We start from the raw sequence: 25,662 nt of genomic DNA, 5'->3' as shown, positions 1-25,662 counted from the left end.
TCAAACGAAATTTAACTGAGGCATCCATGGTCTCCTATAAATGTAACATCCACTCTATGTCTGTGCACGACATGACTGCAGGTACAGTGTAGTAAAGCCTATTATCAGTAATCCTTGACTAACCCCATGAGAGACTGATTGGAACTTAATTGTAAGTCTGACCTAATATTGAGTTAAAAAACAAGTGACACTTTTTTAAATGTATATACAAAATTTATTTTGAAGCATAAAAGGGTACTACTAAGAAACCTGGGACAAAAAAAAGTAGAACAAGTTTTACATGGTAAACAGAAAAAAATGTCATACACAATGGTGACTATGTTGGTGCATATGAAAATCAAATGATTTGCATGATTTTGCATATGTTACACTAGACTCATCATTCTGTTAGAAAAGTAACTACACTCTAACGGTTCTTTATTTAAATGTATGGTTCAGTGAAGAACCTTTAACATCTATGGAACCTTTCCATTCCACAGAAGGATATTTTAAGTGGAAAAGATTCTTTATATTTTTAAATGTTGTACACAAGAAAAAAAATTGTTCTTTTTAGAACTGTTCACTGTAAGATTCTTTAGGGAACCAAAAATGATTCTTCTATGGCATCACTCCAAAACCCCCCTTTTGGAACCTTTATTTTTTTAAGTGTATGTGAAAGCGAATCCCCAATTCCTTACATAATATTACTATTATCACATATAAATCGTTTTTTTTTCTTCCATATACACAAATATACAAGAATACATATGAACATTTCCCTTTAAATCAGTTCCTTCTATCACTTTCTGAAGGGGTAAAAGTCCATGAATGCATGTTCCTGGGATTGCTCAGCCACAACCCCCACCACCAGCCAAATGGCTTAGTTTAGAAACCAAGTCCAAAAGCACAGTAACAAAGAGCAACATTACCAAAACAACATATATCTTCACTTTGTTACTTATGCAAAGTATCCTGAATCTTGTTCACGGACGGCCAGACATGTACTGCTGGTACAGATTATGTGCACTCAGGTACTGCGGCTGGGCCTGGATACTCAGGCGGCTGCGTGGAGGGATTGTGGCTGAGGGATATTGTCAGCAGAAGTATTCATTGGGCTGTCCCTCAATCTTGGCGGTGGACTCCGAGTCCAGGCTGGACCTGGCCGACAGCAGTCTGTTGGACTCCTCTGCGTTCAGTCTGGTGAGATATTCCCCCTCCAAGCCTTTGGCCTTGGTGCTGGGAGACAGAGTCTCAAACGTCACATATGAGTCTTGAATGTCTTTGGACTTTTTGCCCAGAAACTTCTTGATTTTCCTCTTAAGCGCCCCGCAGCACACGATCACAGTCAGAGGCACAGCTATCACGCAGGCGACCGTGATCACTACTACATTAATGAGCTTTTGGGTTCCAGTAGCGGTAGCCGCTGCATCTGTTGAGAAGATTACACACTGCTCCTTTTTGGGGATCAGCCCCTTGACGCACACACAGGCGATGTATTTGGTTTTTGGAACCAGTCCCTCGATGAGGATCCGGTTGTTACCTGGGCTGACGTTAATTCTGCGCATATCCCTCTCCCCAAACACAGCGTAGAGGACGCTAAAAGCGGTTGTGTTCTTGGCGGTCGGTGCCCTCCAGTTCAGACACACGGTGTAGTCCGTATCGCCAATGACTTTGACCGTGCGCACGACCCTGTCAGGGTCTTGCTGAAGTGAGGACGTGTTGGCAGCCAGGTTGCTCAGATTGGTCTCCAGGAACCCGTCGGGACTGGCAGTTTGGGTATTTGTCCGACTGTTAGCAGCATTGTCGCTCTCCATACCTGGATACGGGCCTGTGTAGCTCACTGTGGCCCTGAGTTTTAGCTTATTGTTGGGTGTTGGGGAAGCGTACGTTACTATGAGTTTTTCTTGATAGGCTGCCTTGACAATAGGGTTTGCCTTCTTGGATTTCACTTTGGTTTTTGGATCCACAGTCGGATTCTCTGCTTTAGGCGCATCGCTTATGATCAAAGAAATGACGGCCTCTGCACTCCCTGCATAATTTGTGGCTTTGCAGATGTACTTTCCCGTGTCACGAAAGGACACGGCAGGCACGCTTAAAATAGACCAAACGATTCCCTCCTTTGAATTCTCCAGCTGAACTGTAAATTCGAAGGAAAAAAAGAATAACACTTGAGTACATTTGCATAAACTAATTAGTATTGTGTAATCACAGTGCATTGCTGTGTCTGTGCCAGCTCTCTATGTAATCACTAGCACCTCTAGCTAATACTGCTTAACCGCCCGCCATTGTGCTGACTCACCTGTCCCATTCAGTTGCTTTCCATCTGCCCTTCTCCAGGCCAGCTCAGGGATGGGAACCCCAATGGTTCCGCATCGCAACAACACATTGTTGCCCACTGCGCTCCGCACACGGGCTACGGCGGTGTGGACCCGAGGCCCCTGGCAGCGTCTGAGCTCGGCATCGCTAAACAGAACTCCAGAGAGGCTCTCTGGATCAGCGCACCTGAGCCTCGTGTCAATGAAGGCCACTGACAGACTAGGAGACTTCTGGAACTGGACCAGGTCATACAGTCGACAATCACACAACCATGGGTTGTCATGGAGACCTGGGGCAAAAGAAATGATCAAGTTGCAAAAACCACTTAAGTTAAGAAAACTGTAATAATTGTAATAAAAAGTGATAATTGTAAGGGTATTTCCTTTTCTGAAGGCATCTGTTGCAGGTGTTTTTTATGTTGTTTTTTTAAGCAAGACTTAAAAAAAATAGTAAAAAATGTACTTATAAAGAAAAATCCTACACCTATAAAAATTTACTTCACTCAGAAATTGCTAGTAAATTTTACAAATAACTACAAAAGAAATGGAAAGTAACACATTAAATACGTGAAATTTTTATATATAAAGTATTTTCTTGCAAAACGTATTCCAATAATATTTTTATACAACAGTGTTAATTATTTGTATTATTACAGTATATATTTTAAAATATATTATATATATATATATATATATATATATATATATATATATATATATATAATTACAGTACAAAAACACATTTTATATTTTTATATATATAAAATTACGCCAATATATAAAATTAAGAAAATAAGACGAAGGAAAAATTTACCAAGAATCATTTTTGAACTTTCTGCTCCCTGGACGGGTTTCACCGTCAACCAAGTGTTGAGGACCTCAGGTGGCACTGTCAGCAGATTATTACTGGATAGATCCAGGTAGGTTAAGTTTTTCATGTAGAGAGCGGCCTCAGATGGGACTGAGGACAACTGGTTGTTGTGTATATCGAGTAGCCTCAGACTGGGCATGTCCATGAGGGATTCCCACGGAAACGAAGTGAGAGAATTTCCATCTAGCCTTAGCTCCTCTAAACTGTCCAAGCCACGAAAACTGTCCCAGTTGAGAGAGGACAAAACGTTAAAAGACATCCAAAGGAATTCTAAATTAGAGAGGTAGCTAAAAGCCTCGCTCGGGATCCTCTTGATTGCAGTCTTTTCAATCCGAAGTTTCGAGGTGTCCCCTGGGAACGTGGCGGGCACCAGTGAAATTTCTGGATCGTTGCAAATCACACTCCTGCGAAACGCATTAGAAACAAGAATAAAGACTTATAATAAGGGATTTTAAAGCATGCGCACACGAATCTTTAAGCAGCAGTCTTTGACTGAGTCTGACAAACGCTTGTGGAAAAAGAAAGAAATAAAACAAATTTTGAACAAGTCAAGAATCATTAATTGCGTCATAATGTACACATTGCGAAATTAAAATTCTTGAAAATGTTTCTTGTTGAAACTGATTAAATGTATCATCTTTTAAAACTCGAATCAATAATAAAACATAAATAAACAAATTTTGTGTGCAAAATAAATACATTCTAAACGATATTACACACAATATTGTTTGTGTGTAAAATACATTCATGGTGTGGAATAGCAAAATGCACCAGTGCAGCACATTTCAAGTCGAAAAAAATGCATTGTTTTCACAAATTTGAGATAATTAAATGCACACGAACCTGGCTCTGGAACCATCACTCAGGTTATGATAAAAACAGCTGCATTGAGAAGGACAGGTGCTCCGAACAAGTGGAAAGCCACCAGATGCCAGTAGGAGACCCAAAAAGACAGTAAGAGACATTTTGCCACTAATGTCAACAAAACGCCGCGGAACGTAGTTTTAACGAAGAAGCATCCACTTGCAATTATGGAAAAAATAACCAGCATGTCATCGTCCCTCTGCTCCGATCTCCCATAATGATCTGACTGCTACGAGTCCAGCAGATAAAAAGGACAGACGAGGATTAGCGAAAGCATGCGAATTATTTTCATTTAGATGCGTATGCATGCTGGAATCTGATAGGCTGCATAGAGATACATGATGTTAATTATAGGGATGAAATCTTTTCGAATTGGCCATGATGTTTAATACCCCATCTGTAGCTCTCTTTTGAACCATTCTCTACCTGACGGTTAAACTCGTGAATTTGTTGTATTTTACTGATTCACTTCTAGAATGTGTAAGAGCTGATGATACTTTGGAAGCTGGTCTGTTCTGGCTGTACCATGCACTGTTGCATTGAACTTAAAAAAAAACACAAAAAAAACAGAGGAGAGCAGGGAGTATTGACAGATTTAGTTTCAACATCTGTATAAAAAATAAAAAAAAACAGATAAAAAACCAGTTCAACAATAAACAACGCTCAAGCTGTATTTACCTCAATGTTCCCATATATCTACTGAAGTGAGAATCCATACTTGTGTAACAAGTGCTTTTGAAAGAGACATTTTGATCAATGGGTTGCTAGGACTATACTGAATGAAAATACGGATGTCTATTAAAGTCACCAGCATGAGAGTTGTCTCTCATACTAAGGACATGCAAAGTTGGCTATTGTTCAGTGGCGTATCCAACAGGATTTTTTAAATATTTCCCTTCATGTAATCCTGTTAGGCCTTGGATCACAGACAGCTTGTTCTTCCTAAGAGCCAGTTGGTTTGTAAATACAACTATGCTTAATAGACAGAAACAATCCAATGTAAAAAATATATATATCATAAAACATAAACCAGAAAATATCTAAACAGCAAAGAAAGTAATAATAAACAAGAAAAGTGCAATAAATAAATAATAATAATGTTTAGAAATCTAGAGTTTTTGGAATAAGGGCTTAATGCAAATGAGTTTCAAGGTTTTGCTTCAAGGTTTACATGTAGCTAAATCTTTCCTTGGTATAAAACTGGTCTGGTTTCCTGTAATTATTGGCCCGCAAGAGTTTTTCACTGAAGCCTATTTGTTTATGCTATTGTAGGTTTGTAAATACAACATGGGTTAAACCTTGGCAACAGATCATCTGTTCTGATTAGTGCCAAGTTGTAAATATAAAACGAATTTGTCAACTGCCATGAGCTTAAGTGTGTCCAAGTGTTTATTGTTTTAATGTGTGGGGAATGTGTAAAAGGTGTTAACATTTCCTTTAACCTCTGACTGCCTAAACCTCTCTCACACACCTACTAATGTCACATTATTCCCTTAAAGATCTTTTTGTGAGTTTCACAGTTAGAAAGTATAGCTTCAGCTAGAGTAAAAGCTATAGTAAGTACAGTAAACCTCCTGAGAATTATGGTTCTGTACTATCCTAATCCCATATGCACTGAAAAAAACAAATCTGTCTTTCACAAGTTATTGAATAGAGGAGCTGTATGTGAGGAACATATGATCATAATGTGACCATAATGTGCTCACAGCTTAGAGAGATCTAGTCGTAACAGTCATGGGACTAGCATTTTCAAGACCATTTATCTTTCAAAGTATGTTTTATAGTTTTTACAAACAAAATCTTTTGATCTAACAATGCACATGAAACATTTCTGGTCTGTGGTATACCATCATTTGAAGAATTTGTTTCTTTTTGGAAAAAAAGTATTTTTAGTAACAGGTCTCATTAGTTCATGCATGAACTAGCAATATATTTTACAGCATGTATTATTAACATTTGTTAATGTAATACAACTACAATTCTTCATTGTTTTGTTTATTCACAGTGCAACAGAAACAACTTGAGTTTAATAATGCATTAGTAAATGTAGAAATTAACATCAGCTAAGATGATTAAATGCTGTAAAGTGTTGTTAATCGTTAGTTCGTGTAATGTAGTCAACTAATGCTAACAAATGAAACCTTATTGTAAATTGTTTTTCTAACATACTGTTATATGTGGAGTGCAAACTTGAGTGGAACAAATTTGCTTATACAAACCTTAAAAAAATTATGTTTGCTTTAACACTGTCATATGACTTATTATGACAGTGTTAAAGCAAACATGTTTAACATGTATATTATATTTCACAACCTCATAATCTTGGCTGAGGCAATGACTGAACAATATGGGTCTTGTTTGTGAACTGTATGGTATGATAAGCCTTGAATTAGGATTTTGCCATTTCATATATGTGACCCTGGACCACAAAACCAGTCACATGGGTACATTTTTTGAAATTGAGATTTATACATCATCTGAAAGCTGAATAACGTTCCATTGGTGTATGGTTTGTTATGATATGACCATTTTTGGCCAAGATATTTGACAATCTGGAATCTGAGGGTGCAAAAGAAAATCGAAACATTGAGAAAACGTTCGCGATTGTGCTGCATTCACTCACAAAAATAAATGTTTTATATATTTACGGTAGGAAATTTACAAAATATCTTCATGGAACATGATTTTTACTTAATATCCTAATGATTTTTGGCATAAAAGAAAAAAATCGATAATTTTGACCCATACATTGTTGGCTATTGCCACAAATATACCCGTGCGACTTGTGACTGGTTTTGTGATCCAGGGTTACATATGTTCAGCTCAAAAACTATATATTTTATGTGGAATTGCAGGACTTCATGTGATAAAGCACCAATGAATGTAGATGTTCAAAACAAAAAAAGTAGGTTAGTGTCTCAGTGTTACTCTTTGTAACTTGTTTTTTATTTGGCTTCCACTCAAGTATGAATAATGCAATCTGGAAACAAAGCGGCTTTTAATAGAGCAGAATTCAGAGTGGTTATTGTCTAAACAAAATATTCAAAATGTTTCTATATTTCTATAAATGTTTCGAACACAGTTTATGACTATAACTGTATACACTGTAAATATATATATATATATATATATATATATATATATATATATATATATATATATATATATATATATATTATTGATTTAACATAAAAAAGTTAGCAACCTGGTTGACATGAAATTGTAAGTTCATTGAAATTAAAAAAAATTTGTTAATACAATGAAGGAGATTGGTTTAATCAAAAGAAACTCAAAATATTATGTTATCTGAGCCAACTAAATTATCTAAGTTGAGGATGCACAGGTTTAAATTACCCCAAAATTATTTCTTAGAAGAACCACTACTATTTGTGAAGACATTGACATTTTCTCTCTCCCTCTTGCTTGAAGATCTGTTCAGTATCTGCAAACCGCCAATGTGACAGTCTGCATTTGAGAAAAGTCATTGTAAAAACACAGTTACTCCCATCATCCATATGCAAACCGTCAGATCCACATTGTCTATCAGTGTCTGGAGTGACAGCTCGACGACACCTGTTGTTCAGCCAACGAACAGAACACGACACACTGAATTGACACAGGCTCAACTGGTTCACATTCAGCCCGGTCTTACCATCAGTGCGCTCAAGCGTCCGACACACAAAGGCTTATTGTGTAACTGAATGAGCGCTTTACTGATGCCCTGTGTAAATACGTATTAGGGGTCAATGGTAGGAGTTGTTATGTTCATTAATACATTCTTGCGCGGATTGAGGCAGAGGGAGAGCTTTACATAATTACGTTCATGCTTTTTCACGTGAAACGCTCCTTTAAAAGAAGGCTTCGTTTGAACACACTGAGGAACATCGCGCGCGCGAGCGGACTGTGATTCTGCACACTTTGGTGTCAAAATTGCGTGCAAAATGGTAACGTATCCATTACCGGAGGGATTCTCCGAGTTCGATGTGTTCTCCCTGGGATCTTGTCTGCTCGTGGAGGGTAAGCAGAATATTGTGCAGGTTTAAAAAAAAGAGCGAGAGAGGATCGCGTGCAAACCTTACTTTGTCGATGTGTAGGCTATAGCCTTGATAGGATGTGCTTCATCCGGGAATGGTATAGCAAACGGTTGCAAAATCAATAGCACATAATGTTGATTTATAGATAGAACTATCTATCTAAAGGGTGCCACTTAATATATAGCCTATTACTGTTTCATAACCGCGCTGTTATGGGGGCTTGGGAAGGCTCTGAATGTTTACACGTTTTCTGTGTCCTCTAAAGGTCTCCTCGGGTTCTTCCTGAATGCTGTCACCGTTGTTGCTTTTCTTAAAATAAGAGAATTACGGACCCCAAGTAATTTTCTCGTGTTCAGTCTGGCCATGGCAGATATGGGTATTTCTATGAACGCCACTGTCGCTGCCTTCTCAAGCTTTCTGAGGTGAGCACGCGCACGTTTGTGTGTTGATGATGTTGTTGTTGCCGGAACCCCTAGAGGCGATGGTGCGTCACGGATGTCAGTGTGTAAATACAGCTGTGATGTAATGCGGGGTCATTTTTTTTTTCTCGTAATAAATTACTAAAGTGCAGCTGTTAAATTAAAGGGATAGTTGGGGTTGCAGGGCTTTTTTTAATTCCCTGTGGGATGAAATGTCTTTTAATCACATCCTTGCTATAATAAATAAAAGCATAATCCAGCCTAAGATGACTTGCTGGTCTTAGCTGGTCTCCCGGCCTGGTCGGGCTGGTTTGAGGGTTTTTGGCTGCCCCCAGGCATGGCCACCAAGCTGCATTACCAGCTCAGACCATTTTAAAACCAGTTAAGACCATCAAACCAGGTCTGTGATTTAAAAAAAAAAAAGATTTTGTGATTTTGTTGTTGTTGTTTTCCACAAGAATGGCCTGGTGGAAAATCCACATTATGCTGGTTTATAACTGGTCCAGGTAGTTAGCTGGTGCAAGTTAGTAGACCATTTTAGACCAGAAACAAACCAGCTACCAGCTGTTTTTTGGAACAGAAACCAGCTGTAAAAAATGATCTTAACTTTAAAAAAAAACCCCAAGGAAACCCGTTGCCTTAAAATTGATAAGTAAATAAACTTCATTCGTAATTTGGAATTGGAAATGGAATTTTCAAGTTCACATAACTTAATTTTTATTTTTATTTTCAATTAAGCATGGTTTATTTACTTAATAATTCTAAGACAATGGGTTTCCTCACTTTACAGTGCCATGTTCCAAAATAGAAATATTTTGGATATCCATATTTGCTGATACAAGTACTAATAGATGTGAACAAATATTCAAGATAGGAGAGGCAAAATGTTAAAGTTTAAGAATCTGTCACTGAAAACAATACATTACAGATTACTAAATTAATTTAATCAGCTAACTTTGAGCTTTTTTAATATGTGATCTTCTTGAAACTCCAGATACTGGCCTTATGGATCAGATGGATGCCAGACCCATGGCTTCCAGGGCTTTACGACAGCTCTTGCCAGCATCCACTTTATTGCAGCCATTGCCTGGGACAGATACCACCAGTACTGCACAAGTGAGTAACAGGAACAGAGAACCTTAGTAAAAAAAAAAAACGAGATGCCTTTCACCAAATAGGACCTGCGCTTCAATGGGGTATTTGACAGTCTTTGTTCTAGTTCAGACCACCCATGTTGCAAAGACCACCAGCTGAAAGTACTTATAGTGCACATAGGCTTCACCAAAGGCCATTCTTTTCAAAATCTCAGTGAATGGCCATTTTAAATTAGTACAAATGTCAACACTGTGGACTCAGGTCTAACATTATTTGGTGTTTTAACATCAAAACCTTAAAAAAAAGTTTAGGATCATTAAATAAAACAATTTAGTACACAGCACAATGTTTGATCACCTTGCATCATTAGGGACAAAGCTGCAGTGGAGCAGCGCCATCACCCTGGTGATCTTCATCTGGCTCTTCACTGCCTTCTGGTCCGCCATGCCTCTGATTGGCTGGGGAGAGTATGACTACGAGCCCCTGAGGACCTGCTGCACACTGGACTACAGCAAGGGGGATAGGTAAGATGCACAGTACATTCATAATTCACATCATGTTATAACATATAACATTGCTCTAGTGTCACTTTCAGACCCATATATTCAAATATGCATTCTGACCCATATTTACAAATATATGAAAGCAATATTATGGTCATGGGAATGTTTCATTTCCTTGTAAATCTGTTCCTTGAAATAAGACCCTTGAAGGCCTTTACATGTAATTTTGTCTGTCCTCAGGAACTACGTGTCTTACTTGATCCCCATGTCCATCTTCAACATGGGCATTCAGATGTTTGTCGTGCTGTCTTCCTATCAGTCCATTGATAGAAAATTCAAAAAGAGTGGGCAGGCTAAGGTAAAGTATCCTCTGCACAATATTAGAATTTGACATGTGAGACCAAAATGCGCATGTGTACAGAGTATACATTTCCCCTCACATTGCATAAGACCGTTATTCACGGTCAAATAAACGTTTTGCCTGGGAGCACAAAGGCATCTCTGCAACAGCTACTGAACTGTTCTCCAGGACAGAACTATTATGTAACGCTAAAAATAGCATGCACACCAATACCAAAGTGATAGCAGAAGAAGGGGATTTCCTTACAGACAGTTAAGACCAGCACAGAACAGGGTAATTGACCTTAACTATTAAAAAACATTTTTGTTAACTGAAATAAAGCTCAAATAAAAAAACATTAATATTAGATGAAAAACCTAAATGAAAACACAAAAATTACTAACAGGAAATAAACACAAACTAAAACTGAAATAAAAATAAAAATGAAATAAAAATGAAATCTCATTTGTAATATTTTTTTTTATGAAGATTTTGGCACATACCAAAATTACTAAAAATGAAACTAAAATAAAAGCTAATTAAAAAAAAATCTGAAACGTAACAGTATATAAATAATACTATATTTTAATCAGATATCTATAAATAATAATAATTGGCACAGTATCACTTTAATGTAGGCCTACTACTGTATTCTACTACTGTACTACTGAACTGTATTCTAGTTTGTAAATATAGTATTGTAGGTCCTTATGTGTTTGTTAAGCCTTCGTGCCAAATTTAGCTTATTACATACATTTTAATAAACTCTTTTTGTGTGTGTTGTGTTCACTTGTACACAAAAAAAAATCTGTAAAAAAAATCTGTGAACTTTACGGTAAAAAAAAACAGTACCAACATTTGAGGTTTTACAGATTTAACTTTAATTTACAGTAAAAAAACTTTTTTCACTAACTGATATTAATGTTAATAAAGTTCTAATATCTGTTTTTTACCTTTGTAATACACTGACAACCACCAAAAACAGGTGGTGGTTAGTCACCTGATGAATCAAAGCTCATCACAAGCAGAAGGTGAATACTGTGTCATTCACAAAAATACTAAACACCATCATGGTACTGCACATGACACTATAATAATGCAGTGCACATTCATTTAACAAAATTAGATGTAACATAAAACCCTAATGTACATAACTGATTAGAAAAACGAAGAAACCGCTATTTCAACAAAAATGCATCAAATGTGAAGTGACACAAGGAATTCTGTGACTTGTTCACCTCCAAAAACTGTAAATTTAACAGTATTTTACTGTAAAGGTAAGGTTAGATCTATGACGGTTACACCGTATATAGTAACCAATTAACAGGATTTTACCATTAAAATCACAATAATGTTTTTACAGTGTAGCAAGTTTGCTCATATGAACAGTAGGGTGTTTAATGGTGTATAAGTTACATCTAAGTTAAATCTGCTGCATGTGACTTCAAAATCTCCTGCTTGCTCTCTATGTGCAGTTCAACTGTAGCACTCCTCTGAAGACCATGCTGTTTTGCTGGGGCCCCTATGGTATCCTGGCTTTCTATGCTGCTGTGGAGAACGCAACCCTCGTCTCTCCTAAACTGAGAATGGTGAGGAAGTCATTGTTTTAAAAGCATATCAGACACCCAAAGAAGAGTTCACCCCAAAATGAATAATCTGTGTCTTCTGGGGAGCACAAAAGACGATATTTTGTAGACTGAACCCATGAAAGTGAATGGGTTCCGATATAGCACTGAACTCCATGACTTTCATCATATTAAAACATTTTTTTTATTTTATTTTTATGATTCAGTATATTCATCAAAATATGCTCTTTTGTGTTCCTCAGAAGAAAGAAAGTCATACAGGTCTGGAATGAATATAATGATATCAGATAACCAGTCAATCTCACACAAACTCATAGACTACCTTTATTTTTTTGTTTAAGGAAATGAATACCTTTATTCAGCAAGGATGCATTAAATTGATCAAAAGTTACAGTAAAGACATTTATAATGTTACAAAAGAACTGTACTTAAAATAGATTGTAATTGTATAAATTATATAAACTGTAACAACTTCATAAGAAATGTTTCTTACTAAAAATTCAGCTTTGACATTACAGCAATAAATTACATATTAGAATATATAACATTAGAAAACCATTATTTTAAATTGTAATATCGCTCTTTTTTTTATCAAATAAAATCAGCCTTGGTGAGCATAAGAGACAATAGCATAAACACATGAACTGATAAATAACGTTTCTGTTAAACTATTTTCAGTACGTGCATAAAAACAGTCTGATTTGGATGTGTTCTTACAGATTGCACCCATTTTGGCTAAGACATCACCTACTTTCAACGTCTTTGTTTACGCCCTCGGAAACGAGAACTACAGGGGAGGAATCTGGCAGTTGCTCACTGGTCAAAAGATTGAGACTATTGCTATTGAGAATAAGTCCAAATAAACAAAGCAAATTATAATAACAGTTAATGTCCTGGTGGTTTCTAACAGGTATGAAACATGCTTATTGGCTTTGTGTGCTTATGTCATCCTTGCTGTATTTATGTGGACTGTCTGTGGTCGTGAGTGTGGAGTCTGTTTGTGGTATATTTTGGTCTGTTATATTTAATATAGGGGATTTCAACATGTAATAAAATTTCTAAACTGATATTTTGACAAAGCACATAAGCTTCTCCTAATGGAAATGTTACAGAACGGGGTCCAATTTTATCCGTATCATTACAAAGCACATGTAAGAAGAGAATGTGTGGCCGTCATTCAATAAGAGTTAAGCTGCTTCCATATATGCGGTTCTGAATGGAAACACAATCAGGAATCATATGTTTTGAGGTTGCTGGTGAACTTTTCAGATTTTTGATTGTATACAGTATAATGCTGTTACGCTGTACATCAAACAGCCTTTTTAAATGTCAAGCAAACAAAAATGTGGCGCTACTAAAAAGAATAAACAGAAATGTAATTACTGCTACCTTTAAGAGTTCAATACTTTAACCATTTCTACAGTATGTTAATTGTATATGTTCATGTTAACCAAAATGCACAGTTTAGCACACAGAACATAAAGTGTACTTTATTTTCCACATAAGGAAATTACTTGCTATGAGATAAGGTCTACATCCAGCTTATGAGACAGAATTAGGCGAGCAACATTTTCTAATCCCAGAAACAACGGTGCTTTTCATGAAAACACATTCCCCAGCGCACGAGATTAGTCAAAAGAAAAAGATTATGCACGGGACTTACTGCAATTGGAAATGTTCTGACTGGTGATCCCGTTTTCACTTCTGCATATTCTGTCTCAATTTCAACACGAATCATTCTGGCATCTAAAAAAAAATTAATAATAATTAATGCCAAATAATTTCTTTATGAAGGTATTCTGTACACTGTAAGAAAAATAATATTTTCTCAGGCGACATAAAAATGCATTTCATGTAGTATTACAAATATTTATAGTTTCACTTTTTATGCATAACAGTAATATCATTACTACAGACTGAATATCACAAGCCAATAGCATAATAATGACAGGTAATTCTGCAACCTAAAGGGTGAAATTGCATACAATGTGCATATTTTTAGCTTACTTTTTAGTTTACTTTGCAGCTTTAGAAGCCAGAATTTGAAGAATTTCATACTATAATGTAGGCCTACACAAATACAAATTTGGGATAAAATACCCATTTTACACATTTGTAGTACAAATACTATTTATTTTTTAACATCTTCGTAAATACACTTGAAAAAGTATATGATATGCTGAAAGAATGAAAAACAATACAAGTTACCAATTGTGTGTTAGATAAGTAAACAGAATATGTATAAATGATATTTCAAAAATGCCTGAACAATATAGTATCTACTATTAAGGATACATATGAAAGATATACTGTACTTTTTTCTGTACCACAATGATTGTGTTAGTGACACGCTTAATAACAAATGGTTGATAAATGTTTACCCCGACGCAATATCTCTGCAGTGGTTCGTGTGTCACTTGTCACGCTAGAATCAGACTAGTCTTTAAAAGCTCTTGTGTCCACTTTAAGCTTGACTTCCTCAAGTGCATTTTTCAGTAACCTGTAAATAATGTGTAAAAGTTGTCATGTTCAATGGATGTCTTGTCATCAACAACTGATTTGTATATCTCAGCCAAGATGCAGAAACAGTGAAATAAACATTGCTGTCTACATTATTGTGTTGTAATTGAGTTCTCCAGACCAGGCTTTAGTAAACTGGAGATTAAACAATGGACCCTTTTCACATTTCCGGGATTCCCAGAAGCGGAAGTCGTCATAGTTGGGGAACCATATATACACACATATATATATGTATAAATCCATGATAGCATTTCTGAGACTTTCCCAAAAGAGATGAAAAATATTGATATATTGATTACAGCAGTCAAAAGATAGAATGACATTTGCAGTTGTATTAGTTTAGAAACACAGTAGTGTTAATTAATGTTGTGTAATTCACTGCCAGGGTAATATAACACATGTATATAATTTTTTTTTTTTTTTTTATGAGTATGTTGATAATATAATATGTTGATAACTGCAGAAACATGTGGAAATGTGTCATCACAGTCTGTGAACAAGGCCTATTCTGCAAACTGTGACGATGTTCATTCCCAAAATTCAAAAAGCAATTAAATAGTATATTGGTCATTTCACATTTTTATTAAAAAAATATTGACATGGATCAGTTTACGCCACTTTTTATCAAGTTGTATTTATTCCATTTAGTTTTTTTCTTTGACGTCTTAATCACAAATATCACTGTTGATATATCAGATGGCTTTAGCTTCTGCATTTATTAATATTTATATTAGATTACAGAATGAAAACATGTTGCATCCTTAAGCATAAACAGTTATTATTGTGAAACCATTTATTTAATATTTTTTATTTATTAATATTTTAATAATCTAGCATTCAGAAATCCAGACAACAATAACAAACTAAACATACTTTACTAACAATTAATTTTGACTTCAGAGTAAATAATGCTTTTAAAAATAAAATTACATTTTTTAAAAACCTTAAATCATTATTCCAGATGAAAATGTGGTGACTTCTATTTAAAAAAAAACAACAAAAAAAAAACAATAAATTAGTGGAGAAAGCAGCCAAGTCACAAATCTCATAGTTTAGGAATTTTGAAATTCCCCTGGTATTTACAGTGGTTTTATAGAGGTAAACCAATGCATAACTCTGGCGTAAATATGGCATTTCACTGTCAAATTACGGCTAGATAAGTGCTTTTTTCCACACTTTTGAAATCTGTTTTCATACTTGGAATATTTGTCCCAGGCAGAAAGGAAAACCTCTTCAAAACAGTCCCAAAATATCAATCTCCTAAGTATCAACATGAACGGTCCACAGCTTTGTGAAATCCAAGTGGAGATGATTTGAGAAAAATACAAGTGAAATAATAAATCACACATGCTCTCTTTGAGATACAAACGGTTCTCTCCAATTCTGAATTGTATTCGATTTATGACATGTAACACATACTGACAGCAAGAGTGTCTGCCGCTGCACTGCAATCCAGAGTAATCAGTCACAAGCTTACGATCAGATATCCAAAGGTTCAAGAGCAGGGTGAAAGGTCAGACCAGCTGCCAGAAGCCATCCATTTGTTATTTGATTAAAGAACATTTGAAGCAGATTATGCAATCATTACGCAAATGTGCATGGGAAGCAGTCTGTCATATCAACTGAATTGTCAGTTCACGCTGGAAGCGTTTTCACAAACAGTGATACTCAATTTAACATCAGTTAAAAAACGATGAAAGCGAGATTCATTTGGCAACAAACATATTGGGATATTAGGTATTTGTGCCACTGTTCATAAACATTAAATAAAATGCATGAACAATTAACAGTAGACATAAAAGTAATCAAAAAATAATTTTTTTTAAGAAATTGTATTTTAAAGGATTATGGACAGTGTAATCTGGATTACTGATGTGTGCGTCATTGCTCTTTAGAGAGCTCTGTGTTCTCAGTCATTTAAAGCACTAAAGTCATTTTTAACTATAGTGTGGAATGAAAAGGGATAAATACATATCGCCTACATAACTTCTGTAGTAACTGGATAGCAAGAATGAATTAGCATTTAAATAATCCACTAACAGTGTTGTTTTAGTATTAGTATTTAGTTTTAGTATTTCTTTATTATATTTTTATTGCACCTTTTCACAGATTGGGGGGGGGGGGGGGGATGTATTTCATTGCTACAAAAGTCATGCTATTGAAAAGTCTTCAAGCCACAGAAGTTTAAATATCACCACAGTCCAGTTCCAGGTTTATATTTAGAATCCTTTCCATTTCATGAAGTGTGTTTTTCCAATAATTCTGTATTAGACCACATGACCATAAACAGTGAGTCAGAGTACCTATTTTGGTCTTGCATTTGAGACAAAAAGGGGAAAAGGAATTGTTAAAAGCATACAGTATCTATGATCAGGGGATATATGTAATCTAAGTAAAATATTCAATTGAATTGCTTTCGTACAATTGCAGGCAATATTGTTTTAGAATTTTCCCAAACTTTGTCCCGAATATCCACATCAATTGGAAGAAACAACTCCCCTTCCCATAATTTCCGAATTTGTATCCGTGCCCATTTGATCACATAAATAATTATTTTTTAAAAGACTAATTGATGCTTTTCCAGATGTTTGAAACAGTAATTTCTCAACTGGAGATATTTCAAGATTATCATTTAATGTTGTGCTTTTTTGAATAAATTCTGACTTAAGACATTTTATCCATAATTTGTTAATTACATCCATAATTACATTTGGTTACCATCAGTAAATAAGTCTTTGAGCCTCACCACACCCTTGCCATACCAAGACCTGAAGTTTGCATCCATCATTCCTGGTTGAAAATCTGGATTATTTAAAATTGGGGAGAATACCGAGGTGACCTTAGATCTACCCTCCAAACTCCTGACTAAGTGCCATGCCCTGAGTGTGTTTAAAGTAATAGGATTAGCACAACTTTCTTTAATGGCTTTAAAACTTTTAAAGAACAACAGAACTTGCCATTGGTATTTTGATAAACTTGTTTCAATATCTAACCATACAAATGAGACATCCTTTGCTATCCAATCAGAAATATAGTATTTTTTAACCCCTAAATGCATACATCAGGTCTTTGGTGACCCGGAACGTCATTCACTACCCTCCTCCTCATTCGTTTTTTTAAAGTTAGACATCAGTAGTCCTTAATCAATTCATTATAAAGAATATAACAAGAAATTTTTTTATAAAATAATGCCTGTTTTCCCATACATTTTTTGTAAAAATCGTATAAGGTTGCTATCGACCGGAGGTGAGTAACTAAGTATATTTTTTTCTGCAAAACAATAATTGAATCTTTGATGACTGAATGGGCCCTATTTTAACAATCTGAAACGCAAGTATCAAATCGTTAGCCTCATAGCATAATTGCCTAAGTCATTTTGTGTTTTTTCTTGTTTTCCAAAGACATTGAAATATGACTTAGGCAATTATGCTATGAGGCTAACGAAATGCGAAACACAAGTAACTTTGTGGGCAGATCTCGAGCGCTGTTGCTATTATACCGGCGGGATAAATGTCTCTTCCGCCCGACGCAAATCTAAAATGGGTTGGTCTGAAGTAGCTTCATTACTCATAGGTGTGGTTTGGGGGCGTAACGTGAAATAAACCAATCAGAGCATCATCTCACATTCCCTTTAAGAACAGGCGCGTTTGTTCCATGGAGGATTGCTATTATAACGGCGGATTTGCCAGGCGCACGCCAGGAGCGGTTCACAGCCGAGGAGACCGACATTCTCATCAGGGCCATAAAAGACAGAAAAGTGACATTGTATGGGGATGGGAGAAACCCACCCAAATTAGCTTCGGTTAAATAGGCGTATAATAATTTTGGTAAATGTGTAAGCTAGATTTATGTCCACATCTTCATGGACACCACAATGATTTCCCTCATGTGGAATATTTTTCCTTGTAATTATGTATGGTTTGCAAAAATGGCAACTGCTGCGTCTGTGTGTAGATGAGAGAAGCAAAGTGTATGCGCGTTGTGCACACGCTACATTATGGCCAAGCATCCGCCCCTAAAATAGCATCTGAACGCGCCACTGACTTTAGAAAAGGTTTTTCCTGGTCTGTGGCAGAATTGTTTTCTGGAACTGCAAAATAGCACCAGGGAACGTTTGCGTCGGAACACGCCTCCTCTTTTCGCTGAACCGCCCCCGGAAGCGCAAGTTCATCCCTAATTTACCGACGTACGTCTGTGGAGGGAAAAGTCCGCTGTGCGTCGGGTGCAAAATAGGAATGATACATGCGTCAGTGTACAAAGTCAATTGCGCTGGGTGCAAGATAGGGCCCAATAAGTGCAATTCACCTTTATTCCACAAGGTGGCAATGTCTGATACACAATTATGAAGTGGCTGCATTCAAAATTACCGCAGGAAGAAAACAAAAGAATAGGAAATTTCATCAGCAAAACTTAAAATGACTCAGCAATGTACTGCAAAGCAAGTACTGAATACAATCAAATAGTAGTGTCACTGTCACTTGATGTTGGATTTGGTGAAGAAGCTGTCAGCAATCAAAATACTGATGTTGAAGATGATATGTTTTAAGAATATGTTTGAGATCGCAAATATGATCCTGCTGAATGTATTGGGAAATGAGCTCTGATGAGGACAGTGATGATGGTATAAAATATCCGCTCAAACTGAACTCTTCCAAGCACCAAAGGTAACAAAATATACTTTATTTTATTCTTCTGTAATTGTTACTCTAATATCAGGAGAGTTTTATATTGCGACAGGTAGAGATCCATCTGTGTTAGAAATAGATCCGGGTCGCTAAAGACCCGAATATGTAATAAGTGTTGGTGAAACATTCATGCATTTAAGGGTTAATATCTGGAATTGGCTTTTATTTTTTATATTTTCAGTTTTCATTTATGTTTTTGTAATCTTATTTAATGCTTTTGTCATTTAAAAATTTTCTATATAGCTTACATTTATTTTTATTTCAGTTTTAGTAATTTTAGTACTTCAACTTAAATGAAAATAAGAAATGTTGTCTTGGCAACTATAACTGTAATAGTTTTTCATTTAATATTAATATTTTAACTTTATACCAATTACAGAGCACAATTTTTTTTAATTTTAGTTAACCATAACAACACTGTCCAAGACTCTTTTAGCATGGAGAAATTAATGTTAATGAAAAAAAGAGATAGTATAGTGCAATTAGTCAATTATACTAATATCATTAATAATTGTCATCTAATAGTGCAATAAAAGCTAATCAAAGAGAAGCCATCCAAGAGGAAAAATTTGTATAACTGAGCTGAATCTATTTAACAAATAATGAATTTTATATTTTATGAAGAATTAAGTGAAATTGAGCTTTGACTCTGAGGCCTTTGAGATTATGTATTTTGTATTAAACATTTCTAACGTTTACGCCATGACAAGAGGACGCTGGAGATTCCGAAGCAGAAATATGATCAATTACTCTACATTTTTATGTTGCATACTGTACAATAGGTGCCCAAACTGGTAAGAAGACTTTTAAATGTGAAACTGCCCCTCCATATTTTTATATGTTAATTTAGGAAGAAACAGAGAGCTGATGATGTGTAATGATTTCTTAGCTTGGGGTAATTTTACAAGTGACTAGCTTGGCTGCTGTCTGAACCAGCCTCCATTAATGAAATTGTATTTTCTCAACAAGGTTATAGTTTAATCCTTCTGTTTATGATTCACTCAGGCACATGGATTTAAAAATGTTTTAATCATTTTACCTTGCATATTTCAATTTCACATGTTCACATGTGTAGCATGTTGGTGCTTGGCATGACAATAAGATATGGTTTGATGTCAAAATAGTATTGTTATCCTCTATGTGTATGTAATAAACAACCAGTATGAACACAAATTAACGTTCTGTATATCAAATAATTGCACTTGTTTCAGTATAGGAACATATATTTTAAAAAATCAACAACAAATTAAATTTGATCAGAACGTTCCCACCAGATTAGCAGAAATGTTGAACAAGACTCAAGAAGAGGACATTACATGATAAAAATCTTTCTAAAATAACAACTAAAGGGAAGTCTTCAGGGGCTGTCAACAGAATAAAACAATCAGAGCAAATACTGTCCAAAAACTAAAATGAAAGATAGCCTTCAACTTTTTACTAAGCTTTCAAGCCTATAAAATGGGAGTTTAACCATGATTGCTTCAACTTAAACACAGACATCATGAATTAATACTTTTTACCACAGCGGATTACATGGTGAACTTGTTTCTCATGATTTCAGATCAGATCGGAATGGAGTCCAGGCTGGAAACAGCAAGAAAATCTTTGATCCTCAGGGAACGAATCCAGTGAGGAGGAGAAGGCCGGATTGGGGATGTGACGTATGTGCTTCACGCCAAGCCAATGCCAGGAATTAAAACCATATTATTTCCAGTGAATGAATAGACTGCAAAGACAGGCTGTAGAGTGGAGGATTAGCAGTGAAAAAGAGCGATAGGAAGACAGAAAGAACACATGAAAACAAAAGCTCCCAGGGGGAAACAGACTATTTAAATGCACATTATGTAGTGCACTACACGCCATGAATAAATGCACCACATCATGTGATGCAAAGGTTTATTATTATTCTTTATGTGTGTGGGTTTGTTTACGATGTATTTCCTGGTATTTGAGTTTAAAAAAAACGTACTTAATAAAAAACATAAATCAGCAGGAGATCGAGAGTTTGGCAGATTATTTTAAACTGATTTTGATGGTCTATATATATATATAAACTGTTGGCTGTGATTGCATGTATGCGCTACTATGGCCACCTTGTGGTTAAAGTTCAGTATAGCATTATTTAATTACTTAATTGTTGGTTTGCATGCATATTCCCATTTATTTGTCTCATAATGCGACATTTGTCTCATGTTCTGCACCAATTTTGTATTATGTCAAAATGTAGCTAATATCCTTACTTATCACGTACAAAGGGGATTAAGCAGGTATCATTCTTACATTCTTATATTATAATTCTCTAACAAAAAATGTATAGCTCTTATAAGCTTTTTTGTTTGGTTGTTTTGCTCTGTCTGCGATTTCTAGTCAAGTCAATAAAAAATTACATTTCTGTCAAAAGCCATCAATCAACAATAATGTGTCTGTGATTAACTTAAAGACAGCACGTCCAGTCCAGATTCACTATTTTGCACACTAATCCAAGTTTGACCCGTTGCAGTACAACAAACAAACCACCAGATGTCACGAACACCCAATTATTGTTCTTCTTCAGGCAGAAAACGCTAAACTAAGTTTGCACAGCAGATGGCGATACATCATCACTAAAATCACAGTTCATGTCCTACTTTAACTAGAGCAAATATTACACACCTGTCAGTCAACTGCAAGGAAAAACAAATCTTTAAAAATGACAATGCTTATTCCTGTCACTACCTTGAAAGCTTACGGACAAATCTTCACAGTTTACAGCAGATCAATCTATACTTTAAAGGACGAGGAGCTGTCCAACCCGATGTGGTGCTGAAATGCAATAAATTGCGGAGATTCCCCGACACAGTGATTTTTATACTATATATATATATATGTGTGTGTGTGTGTGTGTGTGTGTGTGTGTGTGTGTGTGTGTGTGTGTGTGTGTGTGTGTGTGTGTGTGTGTGTGTGTGTGTGTGTGTGTGTGTGTGTGTGTGTGTGTATTTATATATATATATATATATATATATATATATATATAATGATAAAAAAAAATTGCTACTGTATAAATAAATGGATGCTATTTCCCCTGCAAATGTTATGTATTTCAGAAATGTTCGTTTTGTGTTTATACACAATGAGGTCCTTAATCATAAAAAGCCTGTGATCAAACATCCCATTTTAACATTGCATGATTTAATTGCTTGCCAATTATTAGGTGTAGGGGGTTGATTACACATTATGTGCGTCATTTTTCTTTCTCCCTTTCTGTAGAACAGAAATCTAAAAACATATTTGAAATGAGAGGAATCACGGTCAAAGAATAATAAAACTTGTCTAAAAAAAACTTTAAAAAAACTAGCACGGAGCACTTTATTAGCATATAACTTTCCAAAGTCTGTTTATGAAAACAAACGAAATCGTAGGCGGTGATCAATAACTTCTCAGCGAGCGAGCCAGTGAGTGAGTTAGTTCTCATTGAGCAACTTAAATAATACTTGCAGGCACCTTCCTCGCAGTCAGCATATCTGCCGAGCTCGGTGACTTAAGGTTTGTGGTCCTAAGCAGTTATAGAAGCTCGCTCAATATTTGGAAGTTATAAAGCAAAGCACAACTTGGCGTTACTGGGTAGGGGCTTGACGTGTTAAATGAGCATAAAAAACCCAGCTGGTTGGGGAAGCACTTGAGGGGGTATCAAACAGTGCGTCATATCCTTGGGAAAAAAGAGGAGCGATTCCAATGGAATCAACATGTAAGCGCATCTGCATTGGGTGGCATCAATAAGAAGACAGCTGAGGAGAAATCATGACATTGAGCTACAGGTGAATTCATCTATTCATGCTCATTCGGGCTCCGCGCGTCCTATTACAATGCCAGTGTAAATAAGGAGAAAAACAAGAGGGCGAATTTTTGACCTGACTGTGAGTTTTTGACTTGGCGTCCTCAACCGAATACGATGAAACAACACTGCATGACAGCAGTCGAGAGGGAGGAAATGCAAGCGCAACGAAGGACTGCAAGGTAAAGCAGGAAAAGTTGGTCCGCGCGCCGAGGCTTCACTATTCAAGGAGTGTTGGACAACCCAATGTGCGAGGACTTTTTGTGGAAGAAAAGCACATTTTAGAAGAGAGTTAAGAGTATTTTGCTTAAACCAACCAAAGTGTGGATCATGGCTACGGAGGAATCGGGTGGCTTGGCGCAAACCGCCGCCGTTAAACTATCAGAGATGGGGGAAAAAACTAAACAGTTAGGAACTGCGATCCAGGACCCCGAGCGACAAAGAAGGATTATTCTAGTCATTGTATGTGTCGCACTTCTGCTAGACAATATGCTTTATATGGTCATCGTACCAATTGTGCCAGATTATCTAGCGCGTTTAGAGAGCGAATCAGAGCAGGCGCATGTAACGGGTAATTCTTCAATCAACAGCACGCAAAACGAGAACTTTGACTTGCAGATCGGCGTGCTTTTCGCCTCAAAAGCCATTCTGCAGCTCCTTGTCAATCCTTTGACCGGAACTTTCATAGACCGAGTCGGCTATGACATCCCACTTTTAATTGGACTCAGTATCATGTTTGTCTCGACATGCATTTTTGCCTTCGCAGAGAACTACGCGACTTTGTTCGTCGCGCGCAGTCTGCAAGGGCTCGGCTCGGCGTTCGCGGACACTTCAGGGATTGCCATGATCGCAGACAAGTACACGGAGGAGCCATATAGAAGTCGCGCGCTGGGCATTGCCCTCGCGTTCATCTCGTTCGGAAGCCTGGCGGCGCCCCCGTTCGGAGGGGTACTATACGAGTTCGCAGGCAAACGCGTCCCGTTCATTGTGCTCGCCTTTATATGTTTGGCAGATGGTATACTATGCCTGACTGTCCTCAAGCCCTTTTCCAGTAGGACTAGAGAGAATATGCCGGTTGGCACCCCGATTTACAAACTAATGATTGATCCCTACATAGCAGTTGTGGCAGGAGCTTTGACCACATGTAACATCCCCCTTGCTTTTCTGGAGCCCACCATTGCTAACTGGATGGAGGGGACCATGGATTCATCCCAGTGGGAGATTGGGCTCACCTGGCTGCCTGCCTTTTTCCCTCACATTTTAGGTGTTTATATCACTGTCAAGCTGGCAGCAAAGTATCCACACTTGCAATGGTTCTATGGGGCACTTGGCATGGTTATCATTGGTGCCAGCTCTTGTATTGTGCCCGCTTGCAAAAACTTTGAGCAGCTGATAATCCCCCTGTGTGGCATTTGTTTCGGTATTGCACTGGTAGACACAGCTTTATTACCCACACTTGCTTTTCTCGTAGATGTCCGTCACGTGTCTGTCTATGGTAGTGTATACGCAATTGCAGACATCTCCTACTGTGTTGCCTACGCGCTGGGCCCCATCGTGGCCGGTAAAATAGTGCACGATCTAGGGTTTGTGCAACTCAATCTGGGCATGGGTCTGGCGAACGTACTTTACGCACCAGCCCTGATTTTCCTGCGCAACGTGTGCTATATGAAACCATCTCACTCTGAGAGAAACATGTTATTGGAGGAGGGAGCCACAGGTCTGTACGATACGATTAAGATGGAGGAACGCCAAAGAAAGAAGCACGGCTACAGTTCAGCCGGTAACTGTGTGCCCATCGACGAGAACGGGACATTTGCTGGACAATCAAAGTCATTCACTGAAGAAGAGACGTCTGAGCTAGAATACATATAGTCTGAGTCGTCTGTCCTTGGTCATCTGTTACAATCCTGTTAAAACCTCTGCTGAATATAAATGTTTTTCATTCACTCATTTACATGTTACTCATTGTCCTGAGGAAAACTATTGGTGAACTGCATCTGCATACAATCGTAAAATAATTTAGGCTACTCAATTTACTGAAATAATGAGCTCAATATTTTTTTCTTCAATATAAGAAATGTAAAATATATATATATATATATTTCACTGTTTAGTATTCCGCTGTTTTAAGTTTATTATTCAGGGATATAAATATGGTGCAAACATATTAAATATGAAGACGCGTGTGTACGTATTAAATAGGCCTTCGTTGAAGTTATTCCGCCGAATTTGTGCTGTTACAAATAATATGCAAAATTTCACCTGACACCTTCATAGAAAAAAATGATGGAACCGGTGTGAATCCTGCCTTTTCAGTGTCTGTTTCAAGTATTAAATGTTTAGGGTGTATTTCTGGAATGCGTTACTGTATATTATGGAATATAATGGTGTACATATGTGCATATCAAATGTACATAATTAAAAGAAAATCTGTGAAACGCCTTGTTGTGCGCCGTGTGTCTGTGACTGACTTTCATCATGCATCTACACGATCAAGCTTTAAAGAGATACATTTACATATCTACATCAAAATTTGAATTGATTTCGTTTTGGTTTAGGGTACACAAGAAAATGATACATTAGTGAGAAAAAAAATAAAACTGAATATTCGAAATAAATGGAGTCAATACTTTTGCGGGG

General features: G+C 36.7%; 4 protein-coding genes across 4 annotated transcripts in view; 2 read left to right on the top strand and 2 right to left on the bottom strand.

Moving 5' to 3' along the window:
- Positions 1-191: 191 nt before the first annotated feature.
- Positions 192-5,085, bottom strand: lrit1a (leucine-rich repeat, immunoglobulin-like and transmembrane domains 1a). Its single transcript, XM_082154074.1, has 4 exons — positions 4,009-5,085; positions 3,109-3,569; positions 2,279-2,584; positions 192-2,116 (listed from the first exon to the last, which is right to left on the bottom strand). The coding sequence occupies exons 1-4, from the start codon at positions 4,128-4,130 to the stop codon at positions 1,074-1,076; spliced, it is 1,932 nt and encodes a 643-aa protein (XP_082010200.1). The 5' UTR covers positions 4,131-5,085; the 3' UTR covers positions 192-1,073.
- Positions 5,086-7,470: 2,385 nt separating this feature from the next.
- rgra (retinal G protein coupled receptor a) lies at positions 7,471-14,618 on the top strand. The gene is made up of 7 exons (XM_082154861.1): positions 7,471-8,046; positions 8,329-8,485; positions 9,477-9,598; positions 9,948-10,101; positions 10,321-10,438; positions 11,896-12,009; positions 12,726-14,618. The coding sequence occupies exons 1-7, from the start codon at positions 7,971-7,973 to the stop codon at positions 12,867-12,869; spliced, it is 885 nt and encodes a 294-aa protein (XP_082010987.1). The 5' UTR covers positions 7,471-7,970; the 3' UTR covers positions 12,870-14,618.
- Positions 8,902-25,662, bottom strand: part of ogdhl (oxoglutarate dehydrogenase L) — a 51,692-nt gene continuing 34,931 nt past the window's right edge. Inside the window, exons 24-25 of the mRNA XM_082154782.1 lie at positions 9,935-10,083; positions 8,902-9,620 (exon numbers count right to left, since the gene is read on the bottom strand). The gene's annotated coding sequence lies outside the window, so the exon portion shown is untranslated. The remainder of the gene's footprint in view (positions 9,621-9,934; positions 10,084-25,662) is intronic.
- slc18a3a (solute carrier family 18 member 3a) lies at positions 22,421-25,598 on the top strand. The gene has a single exon (XM_082154835.1). It carries the CDS (start codon positions 23,353-23,355, stop codon positions 24,892-24,894), a length of 1,542 nt encoding a protein of 513 aa, XP_082010961.1. The 5' UTR covers positions 22,421-23,352; the 3' UTR covers positions 24,895-25,598.

The sequence above is a fragment of the Leuciscus leuciscus genome, assembly GCF_965113295.1.
Source record: "Leuciscus leuciscus genome assembly, chromosome: 22".
Taxonomy (NCBI): domain Eukaryota; kingdom Metazoa; phylum Chordata; class Actinopteri; order Cypriniformes; family Leuciscidae; genus Leuciscus; species Leuciscus leuciscus.
This window is presented reverse-complemented; position numbering and strand designations above follow the sequence as displayed.